We start from the raw sequence: 12555 nt of genomic DNA on the forward strand, positions 1-12555 counted from the left end.
TGTTGTGGAACTTGCTGCATGAATCTAAAGTCAACTGGTCAGCTCTACCATGAATAATTGACGAGGGATGATACTTTTGATGGACAGATGATTCTTTTTGCATTCTGAGCCGAATATTTGAAGAAAGCCCCTGACTTGGATGGTCAAGCCCAGTTTGTTAGCCCCTCATTTTCAAAGAAGTGTAAGCTGTAATTGACAGAAACGTTGTGTTATTTGACTGCAATAAGGATCTCTCACTGTCATTGCACCAGCGGGAATACATACGCTTGTTGAAGCCAATTACACTTAAAGTGTGTGCTGTGGTGTTGAATAGCTACAGCTCTGCAAATACTGATGCAGTGCACTGCCTGTCACTAATTTATCCAAGGGTACATTTTACAGTTCATTGTGAAGTGAAATTAGAGTAAACAGCTAAGACATACTTATTGCTGAAATGCAAAATGTAGTGTATCTGGCCAAAGCAATTTTGGATTTTCACATATTATATTTGTATTTACTCTCTTTGTCTCATCCAAAACTCAAATTCTGATAAAACGACCCTTCTGTCTCTGCAGAGAATCATAATCATTATGCAGAAGGCAAGCAAGAAGTTTCAAGTTGCTTTGTTTCTAAAGGTCTCTTTGGACTGTCGGGGTTGTCAGCAGGATTTCTCTACACTAACAAACTCAAGCTATCTGTATTCAGGGGACTAGTTTGATCACAGACAGAATTGGTAATTAAAAAAAAAAATGGATAAACTTTCCAAGTCAAGAAGTTGTCAAGGAAAGTCTAGGAATTCCCATACCAGGTCATTAAGTATGCTGGGAGCCTAGCAGAGCAGGAAGTGCTGTCCTTCATCTATAACCTTTTCTGTAAAGGTCAAATTTGCAGACGCGGCTAAAAGAGGGATTATGTCTTAGTAGAAGAACCGTATGTATCACAGCAGAGCTGCTCAGCTGCTTCTGTAGGAAAGAGTATTGGACATGCAGATATTTTTCCTTAGAGCCTGATTTAAAGGTACTCAAAACAATATTCAGTGCAGTAATGTAGCAGCAAACAATGAAGTCACTTTCCCTTTGCGTGTTTTGTAATCCGAGTTTCTGTAGTCAGTTTGTGTAGGCCTCCATTTATCAAAGGAGAGAATGTTTGACCTGCAGTGATGGATTCTCAACTCACTCACTCACCAAATATTTCAGCCGAGATTCCTCTGATTAAACACTCAGTAAAATAGTTATTAGCACAAAATAAAAATGTTAATAACACAACATTGCCAGCAGCATGAGAAAAACCCTTTTATGTGCCAAATGGAGCCTTTGATTCACTAATGCTGCATTCACAGTTATCCAGGAGGCTACATTAGTACTGTAAGATAATGATCTCGTGCCTAAAGCTTGAATATTAACTACAGTTGTTATATTCATTTCCAGCAAAGTCGCAAACAAAAGTTTTTAGAGCAAGCTTTGCATTTAAATCCTCGATTCCAAAGTTTGGGGTATTTTAATTGAAAAACATTACAGATGTGATTTCCTGCTGTGACCACCTGCTGTGCAGCTAAGCAACAATTTGCTTGTGGTCATGACTAAAATATGAAGTCACTGAACCCCGAGAGTTTTTAGAGAGGTTAGGGAATTTGTATGTAGGATGATGATTTGTTCATATGATATGATACACAAAATGTTTATTTGATCAAAACAATTGATTTTTGTTGCTGCTGTAAATACAATTTTTTACATATCATCACCTTAAAAAGATGCAAACGGTGAACGACTTAGCAAGCAGATGGCAGTTTACTTATCCAGCAGACATTAGCATTCACTTGTATGTCCACTATTTTCTTTCCTTTAAGTTCTGTTTAGATCTCCACCAACTGCTGATGCACATTTCTGGCTCTTTAGCAGCTAAATGCCACACTTGTTTTTATTCTGTTTGGTATACAAAAACTTTATGACAGGATTGCTCAGTTTTTGTTGTTGTTGTTGTTGTAAAAGCCTGTGATAGAAAAAACTAAGCTGTATTATTTTTTCGGAAACCTTTCTATTTTTGTGAACGTGGAAGTTAACGTACTCAACTAGAATAATATTTCACAGAAGCCTGTATTAGAAAATGTAAAAGTTATACAAAGTAGTAAAGGCAGCAGTGTTTTATATAAAGTACAAGTCAGTGTGTTGTTGCTGCTATGAAAAGAGTAATTCAAATGGTACATGAGTGTATCATTTTGTCTAATGAATAGGACTGTTAGGTTTTGATTGCAGAGTTTCATTTTGACATTGAAGTAAGACATCTCCAAATGTTGTGTCTTATTTGACTTGTGTGCAGAGTTTTGACACAATGAGCCAAATTCTGCAACAAAGCATTCGCAAAAAAGCTGTAACCTTCGGGTGCTAGCATGAAAGGACACTTCTTCTCAAAGTCCCAGGCTGGATTTCAGTCCCAGTACATTGCTGGTCAGATCCAAGGGGGGTTAAAAGGGTCTTCTTTTTGATCCTATCACCAAAGGACATCAACAGACAATTTGGTGAGTTGAATGTTATTTCATGGACAGACTGGTTTTAATTTCCTCTTGAGTTTGTTCAGTAGAAATAACATGGTGGATCATCTGCTCTGAACCCATTAGCAGAATGTATTCAATGTGCCAGACATGGTCCGAGCCATTGTTCCTCACAAGTCCCTTTTCTCTAAAGACCCTGAGCTGCTCACCTGTCTTAGTGATGAGCCTGGCTTCTGAGATCAGATGAGCAGCATGATTACAAGAGATCCTGGCCTTTGTACTTCCCCAAAGTGGGAGCAAAGAAGCTAGAATCCATTATGCTCTACACTGTTACAGCTGCAGAGAGTACTCGAAAAAAAATGAAACACAGGTCATTTCATTGTTTCTATCAGTGATCAGTGATGGATGGTTTTGAGATCGGAGACATAACACTCTGCAGTGTATCAATTTGCCAGATAACACAGAAATATTATGTAGAGAGACGGAAAATGAGTTTTCCATTGCTGAGTTATGCTTGTTAAATCCTTTTATCACTGTGAGCACCCCTGTTCCCAGTCAGGTTGACTGACTCCGAGCGTGGTGCACTGAATTATACGACACACAAAAGAGAAGAGAGAGTGGGAACACCTCTCTCTTTTTAATCTTGTTTCTAGTCTGTGAATTTTACTGAGGGGATGTGCAAAGAAATTAGAGGCAAGAGTGCACAGATTGGAGGTTACGTTAAAAATGCCCTGTTCACTACCAGCACATCCACCATTTAGTATTTCCCCACTATGTGGGGGTCTGGGATACTAACAGAGATACCAGAGGCTATTGGTGGTGTCCATTGGCTGTTGACAGCTGGACAACAGCCAATGGACCAACTGTATAAAAGTTAGCCATAAGCTAGCTAGCAATGTGATGAAGATCTTGCAGCTAATGTCTGTACAGTTGATACATTGGTATCTTTTTTGTCACATAATATTCATGTTCTGTGTCAAAGTACTAATGACTGACACAAAAGTTAAAAAAAATGTAATGTGCAAATAATCGCACAAAAAAATCCCCAGGTGTGTGACAGCCTGACCCAGGTCAGCATCATCACCAGTTGAAAGTCCATGTGGACAGAGAGAGAGAGAGAGAGAGAGAGAGAGAGAGAGAGAGAGTTCAGTCAGTGGCTGAGCTGTCACACAAACAGCCAATGTATCAACTGTACAGACACTAGCTGCAAGATCTTCACCACATTGTTAGCTAGCTTACAGCTAACATTTGTACAGTTGGTCCATTGGCTGAGTTTTCTGAGCTTTTGCACCGCGAATAAAGACATCACCAATCACATTGTGAGTCCTCTATAGTGTTGAACATCATGGAGGTTCTTTGATCCAACCTTCAATCAACCTTAACAAAGGCAGCAAATGACAGATCCACTCCTTCCATTCTTACCTTTCACAATAAAAGTCCTTCATATATACACTGCGAAATTGTTAACCAGAGGGAACTCAAATTCACTCAGAGCATTTTGATAAAGAAGAAACGTAAAGTAAAAGCTTACAGTAGCTTACAGAGGTTGCTCTGGGTCAGTAGGATTACGGTAGTTCGTCCTCTGCCTGCGTACATTTATTCAAACCTGTTATTGAAAAGGTTTAGCTAATGTCGCAAATTTACATTGTATTAATAGTTTATATGTATTATAGTCACATGTTTGTGTCGTTTATTCGTCACGCCAGTGTGTCACATTTTAAAATGAGTTGTCTAGAAACGTTTAAAAAGCATCCAGAGACATCTCTTTCAACCAACTCATGAAACCTCATAAATTAACTTTAGCTTATTAAGCTATAGGTATGCTAATAAAATGTGTAAGTCACAGTTTCATCTGAAAAAATCAGCAATTGCCAGCTAGAAATGAGAACCCTGCTTTACCTCCGTCTGAAATCAAAGATCCACTGTAGGGAACAGGTTCTAATAATGTGTTATTTTATTTCTATGATTAGACTGTGACTCTGGATGTTTCATTAAATGATTAGAACCTTCACAACAGCAACATTGTCTCTGTGCCAAAGAGTCCTAGCCGTGTGACTGTGTGACAGGGTCATCTGTCACAATGTTATTGGAATTCAGTGGCAGAGCGACACTCAAGAGACCTGGGACTGCAAGGTTTTTTAAACACCAACAGGTGCCTCTTTCCTCAGATATGCTTCCTGGGAGGGCTGCAGCAAAAGATAAAGGCAATGTAATAATGTCAAATGTATTTGCCCCTTTGAAGTGCCCCAGACGGCATTTGATTTTGTTGCTGTGTGTGCTCTTGTAACAAAGGCACCATTATTTACCCTTTCTTAAAGTGTCTGAAATTGTAGTTGCTTTTGTCTTGCAGGAAGATTTACAACAGAGACACATTGTACAACAAAAACAACTCTTTCCTTCGTAGGCCTCATTATATAAGGTTCACATGCAAACACGTTTTGCTTGCAATAAGATCTGATTTAAAACTAAAAAAGTTTAACTTGACTTTAAATGATGTGACTGAAGTTACACCATATCTGCACACCTCAACATGCAGGGCTACTAGCTAGTGCGGTCTGCTTTTCCACCATTTCACTCCTGCTTCTCTCCTGTCTCTGTATGTCATGCCAAAGTTCATCAAAGTGAACAGCAGTGCGTCTAGTTAGAGCCCAACCCAGGCTAAACACTGAGCAGCAGCGACGAAAGACGTTAGAGAGGGTGACATGAAAAAGAGAAACAGTAAGGTGTAGATGATCAGGAAGTATTAATGACAAGGAGCCTGAAGACAAGAAGGTGTAGGAGTTAGAAGACAGTGCGTGTGATATTGAATGGGGTGAGAGCAGCGAAGAATGTGTTTCTAACACTAGAGTGGAAGACACAGGTTTCAAGAGCAGCTGAGTGTAACCTTGCTGTGGGCGGCTCTGGGGGATGCATGGACGAATTTTGATGAGATTGTGAAATTTAAAATGAACTCAGAAGTCCATGGAGGCTAAAGTGCATTGTCCTTGTGTCTGAATGGTCCATTGATCAGCAGCCTGTTTGGTGGAAGTGAACCTGAAAATGGCTTAATAGCGATTACCACTTCAATATCGTGGACAAGCCATGATTTTACAGGTTTTAAGTGAATAATATGGTAACCAGAAAAAAATGACAGTGAAAACTGAGTGTAATGTGAATGTTTTTAAAGCATACTATTATTGACACTTCTGTGAGTAATGCAAGTTAAAGAATATGATATTCTATTTTACTATTCTCCAATTACCTATTTCAAATGTTATCAGCCCATTAGCACTACCATTCTAATGCATCAGAACTGCAACTACCCGGTCCTTGTGAAAGTGAAACTGTTTTAAAGTGATTAATGTTGTGAATTTGACACAAAACAGCTTATTTAGGTTTAGGCAATAAAACTAGTTGGTTCGATTTAGGAAACGATCATAGTTTGAGTCACAATTTGTAACTTTGTTTCAACACTAAAAAGAAGTCAATTTGATGAGTTTTGGTTTCACACGGGACACAAACAGAGGTCTCCTGGGTTATAGTCCTGTCTTTGTTTGACACATCCATCCATCCAACCTGACCTCCAGTTTGTCACTCTTTATACTGTATACGTGCTCATAACTGATGCAAGGGAGGCAGGGATATTCTGACTTTCAGTCCCTATGGGTCAAGCTCTAAAAACCTGTCCCATAATGCAACTTGAGGTTGTCCCCTTTAAAAGTCTGAGTCAGTGCTACTAATGATACATGATAATGATAGTAATAATTATATGAAAAAGAAGAAAAGGCTTTACTCACATAGCAGTATAAAGTGCTCCACTCTTGTCTTGGATCTTCCACAGCCAGACAGAACAAATGCAAACAGTCACACAAAACCAAGTCATTTTAGCACTTCCATTTATAGATGCGTCATACATTTATTTATTCACTTACTTTTTCTTTTAGTCACGACATAGATGCACTTTTAAGAAGAAAAAGGCTGGCCCTGAGCTTTTAAATAATTTGTGAGTAACTATCTCTATATCTCTTTTTACAGAACTTTCTGAGCTTCTGAATTTGATGCTGTTTGATTTTATGATGAGTACATCCAGTGTGACTCATTGCTTACTTTGACGAAAGTACCTTTGCAAAATGCAAATGTAAGTTTAGGTATACTATACAATATAGAGCTGATGATTTCTGCCACCCCTGAGATACTGTATTTAAAATTTGGGGCCTTGAGCAAACTTTTCATATGACAAATATTTGGAAGTGGCTTTGGTGCTGTTGCAAGCAAAGCAAATATGTTCTTCTTTCACTATTTGTAATAATCATGTATGAATTGTATGTACAGAAATATTAAGAAATGTCGCCTCACAAAGTGGTAAATTATTGCAATATATGAACTGGAAGAAACATCTCCACAACTCTCAATTTTGCCCTTGACTTTAAGCACAGGGCCAGTCTGGTTGAGGGTTTGTTAAACTGGATCACTCAATTCTCAGATAGCCCTCGACATGCTGACTGTAATTAGTTCCAAGATTAATCCGCACAATCTGGTCAAATGTGTCCTCCTCCCACAGTGCTCGTGAAATAAAGGCTAGCACGGATAATCAAATAATAGGTGAATATCAATGAATAGACCAAATCACTTCAGTCCCTGGCTCCCTTATGCAATTATTTCCTATTCACATTAATTATTGCTAACAGATGACATTAATGACTTTGAGAAGAAGCTGGCCATGGCAGCCTTACAAACGATCAATGCTATTTTAAATGGGGTCACAACACTTTTGACACCTTTGAGTCCCTCTGATTGGAAATGGCACCAATGCAAACAGAATCTGCTGCATGCCAGTGAATAGTGCCAGCAGTTCTTATGAACATACTGGACTCTCTACACTGGACTCGAAAAGTGGACCTATAAACCATGAAGCAAACACTCTTTTTTTCAAATTGAGAATTGTACCTTCTTCCTATTCAGTGCTTTTTGATGCCTTGCACCTCAAAATCCAAACTGACATACAAATAATTTTTAGTAAAAGAAAAGTTTTACATAATACAGAAAACAAACAAATGTATTTTTTCTCATGCTGTTTTAAAAAAGCTTAAAACTTATATGGAGCATACTGGATGTGATCCATATCATATAGCAAGTACTGCGTTTTTTTATAAATTGATTGTCTGACCTGCAAATCCGTTAAGTTGATAAGGACTTGGAAACCAAGTCCATACCAGTTTCTATGAGCAGTTCTAAAACAATAAACATTCATAATGAAAGGCTAAACAGTCAACTCACTAACATGTTTGATTATTTCATTTTTTGCAAACCTAGTTTAATTTAATGTATTATATTAGTATCAGGCTTACAACGAAGACAATGTTACACTGCTACCATCACAGGATATGAAAAAAAAGTTTGGATCTTTAGTTGCTTTCTCCACCTGCCACTGTTTATTTTGTCTTTTTGCTATTTCATGCCTGGCTGATACCGCACACTCAGCTCATCAGGATTAATTAAAAGAGCCAGAAGTGTCTACAAGTTGTATGGAGTTGTACAGTGTTGATTCTCAGTTAGTTTGGCAGTACTAGTGACTCATCCACATTACATCACTGGAGTGATTCAGGTCATTACCTAGTCAGAGAAAATTTTATTTTTTTATTTAATTTACAGCAGATACATGTAAACGACTGGGGGGAAATCACTGTTGTATCAATTGATAAACCAATCAATCAATAAACCTTAGATAGACAGATGGCAGCTTGATCACTACAGGGAACTGCTGCTTCAGATTTAGAACAAGGGAGTCTATTCCCAAATAAAATGTATGTGATAAAATATGCAGTGAAAGTCCTTTCAAAGCTTTCAACATTTCTTTCAAAGCTACCTCTGTCATCTGTCATTTAATACAAGTATTTTGCATCAGCTGAAGACATTTTTGGAGACAATATTCTGTGATATCAATCTTCTACAATGTTCTATGAGTTATGCTTCTGCCTGCATTACACTAAACTATTCAATTAAGAGGCTTCCAATGCACTTTCCTTTCATCTGTCACTTAAGATGAACAGGCACAGTGTGGGCAAATAGTTGTTCTGGCACTGGCAGAAAACAATTTGATCTGAGTCAGAGGAACACTGTGAATGTTGATTTTGGTTAATTTTGTAAACTCTGACCAACATAAAAGCATCATAATCTACTGCCGTCAGTTAATGTGCAGTTATGTTTGGAATGTGAATAAAAAGCAGACACATCAAGATGTTCCATGTTCAGTGTATCATGTCAGAACATAGAAGCCTCCCTTTAAATGTCTCATTGACCAGCTTCCAAAAAGTTATGATGGTACACCTGCAAGACCAGAGAAACATGCAAACACATTGTATTTTACAACAAAGGCCATCTGACAATTGCAGTGGAAAATGTCAGTCTATTCCTCAATTAGCCTTTGGTTGGAAAGAGACAGCCATGTATCCAGCATATCAATTCTTTGGGATCTGTGTCAGAGACAAATGGAGAGCCATGGGGCATTATCATAGTGTATTTCCTTCAGACTGCAAAGAGAGTCATAATTACAATATTTGTCACTATTGATAAATTGAATTGTATATCCTGTTAATATGTCTCTTATTGCCAATGCTTTGTCAATGTTAGCCTGCAATGAGGACATTCATTGCACTGTGTTTGTTTAATTTGTTGATTCATTACATAATTAATGATTTTCCAGGAGGGTCAAAGGAATGGAAAAGCAGGTATTCCTGCAGGAAGATGGCCCAGCCTGCTGAGTCTAACATGCCCACGCAGTAGTGGTAGCGGCAGTGGCAGTGAACTGTCACTATCCAGTGCTGGTAGTGAGTACTCCAGTGGCTCCCACACTTGGGCAGAGGGACGTGGATTCTCCAAGCAGGTGGGTTTCTTTCATCTTACAATCATCTTCCTTTGATTTGAAGAAATAGGAAGTTGTCAAAGTTGTCATCTCAATGGCATGTTGGTGATCCCTCTGTAAATTCCATTTCAATAATTGTAAATATCATTTGTAATGCACAGTGCGCTGCAAGCCGGGACAAAAGGATGAGTACGGGTTCAGTATCCAGCAACCACTCTGCACCCATTGAGCAGACAGACCTGGGATGGAAGGAAGGCCACATTCTGAAAGGCCTGAAGCGTCTCCAAATGTGCAGCTCCAAAGAGGCATCCTCACTTGCATCTGTGCCACACTGCAAAGATTGTATGACTTCCAATGAGGGCATATACTCCTTTGGTGTCAAGTGTGGCCAACAAGGGAGTACAGCCAAGCAATTAGCCGCAACAAGTAAATCTTTGAAGGCTGGAGCAGGGACTACTGCCCCCCTACACTCAGATGATGCCAATAATGAATCAACTAAATTACAAAGTAGAGAATCCAGTGATCAACCAACAAAAGAGCTTGTTTGCTTGCAGAAACTGGATGTCACAAGGGATGATGACAACAATTTTCAACAAGACCCTGTAAAACTTGCAGGGAATTCTGGTCTTTTTCCCTCACCTGTCACAGACAACTTCTTATTTTTGGAGGGCCCCTCAGTAAAACCTGGTGTAAGCCCAACAGATAGCCTTACGCATTTGGAGGAAAAAAACAAGCCTTCAAGCATGAAGTTAAGTGACAGAAACAATAACCAGGAAAGGTCTACTGACCGTAAATCCAGACTTGATCATGTCAAAAGACAACAGGGCAGACTTGCACTCAAGCAAGTCGAAGCAGATACAAATGATGTGAGCTCCTCTATTCAGCATTCTGCAACAAGTGCTCTGAGCTCTGTGAGTGTAGCCAGACAGCGCAGCTCCTCAATGGAGGTTCCTCACTGCAGAGACCAGGCGAGTCAAGCTGGCAGTGAAAGCCAGGACTACACCATCTCAGAATCTCCACAGAGGAAACCGAAACCTCAGCCTTGTGACTCAGCAAGAAAGGCTTTCATTCTGCGGAGCAAGAGTGCGGATGGAGGGAAAGAACAACCTAAGCATACACATTCTCCCCTCCACCAAAAACTCATTAAGGGCAACAGATCCAAAGGACAGTCAAGCCCTCCTGGGCACAGTGTTCCTACCAAAAGTACAAATCTCAATAAAACACACTGTTCAAACAAGGGATCATTATCTAAAGTTGAGAAAGATGAGAACATTTTGGTACCAACAAGTTCCAAGTCTCTCAAGAGTGTACGCTCTCCCCTCGCATCCCCTGTGAAACATTCAAAGACATTTAAGCCGCCAGGGATCAATGAATGCTCAAAGAGCCCAACAAAATCATCTTTGCAAGTCACTGGACTTCAATCAAGCAACGAGTCTGTGGAAGAGAGCATCTACGACAACTTACCCTGCTCTCCACGAAAACAACGACGCCAAGACCAGCACTGTGATGTTTCCCGTTCAGAACGTAGGTCCCCGTCCCCACCACCACCCCCAGGTCGAACTACTTCTCTTGTCCTTCGGCCCAGTTATGACAGCTTACCAAAAGCATATACATCTGCAGGTCAGGCTCAAAGCTCTACTACTGGCAAGACAAAATCGGGCACCACCAAGCCACAATCATATCTTCCTTCTATTTTACAGCCACAACAATCCAACACAGCAAAGGACAATCAACATACAGCCCCACAACTGGGTGCTGATGGGAAGCCACTGAAAGATATCCCTGCCAAGCTTTACCATACCCAGTCATCTAAGATGCCATCTGTCTCACTTCAAGAGTCTTCAGAGTCAGTCCAGCTATCTATGGACAGAACTGCCACATGCCATGATGAACATGGTGTTCCCTCTATATTTCCAAGTCAGAGCATCTTACAAAGATCCCAACAGAGCATTAGTGAGCCAAAACTTTCAGATGTACTGTCTCAAGCATATTCTAAGATGTACTACCATGGGATTGCCAATAATCCTCAGAGTTCCACCTCAAGACCTGTAAAAATGGCTCTCCCTGTAAATGCTAAATCTCATGAGGCAATTTCTGGACAGGAAACCAGTACCTTCCTAGTTTTTGGAAGACATGACAAAGATGATACAAACTCTACTGCAAAAGGTATCCACACCTTTCAGACTTTTACGTGTGATCCCCAGATGATACATGAATGTGGAGCTCACGATAAAGTCCGCAGAAAGATTGAGACCCGCTGTAACTCACTGGATTCTGAGCCCTCTGTTCAGCCTGTTGCATCAGACAGCGGTGTGATGTTAGATTGGGGATTTGATGAAGAAGGTTGGCTGTTTAAACGATCTGTGTCTGTGTCAACCAGACCTCCGCTTAAGCCAGTAATGGGAATGAATGGGGCTAAGGCTCGTAGCCAGAGCTTTGGTGCACGCTACATGGACAGGCCAAGCTTCAACAGATCTGGAAAGGTCCGTACCCAGATCAAAACACACTCAGGTAGCTCCTTGAACTCTCTTAGTGATGTCCTTCCGGGAAGTATGAGTTGCTCAAGTAGCTACCATTGTCCAATGAATCGATCCCTTTTGAACAACTTTTTGATTGAAGAGGGCCTGACAGTACCTTCACATTTGGGGTCCTCCAGTGAAAGACTTCAGAGTCTTAAACACCAACGAGAGCAGGCTAGGCGCCTTCAGATTGAGCAACAGTTTTCAAGCGCCTTTGGCGAGCCAGTTTCTGAAGAACCAGAGAGACAAAGTTCTATAACCACAATCGAAGAGAAAGTGATGCTCGGCATAGAGGAGAACTTGCACAAGACTCAGGAACAGGAGAGAACCATTGAAGTGAAGCAAAAATCAGGCTCAACCTTAGCAAATTGGTTTGGTTTTCGTAAGAGTAAGCTTCCTGCTCCAAGCAGCAAAAAGACTGATCCACCCAAAGTTAAAGAGGATAAGAGGGAGCAAAAGATTACATCACTTCTGGGAGGAAAGCAAACAAAGTCTGACAAAAAGAGAGACAGAAGAAAAAGCGATGGAAAAGAATGGTAAGAAATTCTTAAAATCAGTATTGAATGCCAACTTTCATTGAATCTTCATCGCAACATTAGACCTTCAGTTTTTGTTCCAGCAAATTTTCTTCATAGCTTATTGCTAATGAAGTACTTTAATGCCTCAGAGGACTACAGCCATTTTTAATCAATTTGTCTTAGACACATCTGCTAGTCTCCTTAGCCCAG

The 12555-nt window shown here is 40.0% G+C and overlaps 1 protein-coding gene across 2 annotated transcripts in view; it reads left to right on the forward strand.

Annotated features, from left to right (window-relative positions):
* The window catches only part of LOC137868337 (nck-associated protein 5-like), a 58964-nt gene that overhangs the window by 33416 nt on the left and 12993 nt on the right, over positions 1–12555 (forward strand). For both annotated transcript variants that reach the window (XM_068705067.1, XM_068705070.1), the window contains exons 8-9: positions 9150–9329; positions 9470–12363. In XM_068705067.1, coding sequence (XP_068561168.1) covers positions 9150–9329; positions 9470–12363 — 3074 coding nt within the window. The remainder of the gene's footprint in view (positions 1–9149; positions 9330–9469; positions 12364–12555) is intronic.

The sequence above is a fragment of the Cebidichthys violaceus genome, unplaced genomic scaffold, assembly GCF_023349555.1.
Source record: "Cebidichthys violaceus isolate CVI_PGR_0920_01 unplaced genomic scaffold, fCebVio1.0.p SCAF_11, whole genome shotgun sequence".
NCBI classification, from domain to species: domain Eukaryota; kingdom Metazoa; phylum Chordata; class Actinopteri; order Perciformes; family Stichaeidae; genus Cebidichthys; species Cebidichthys violaceus.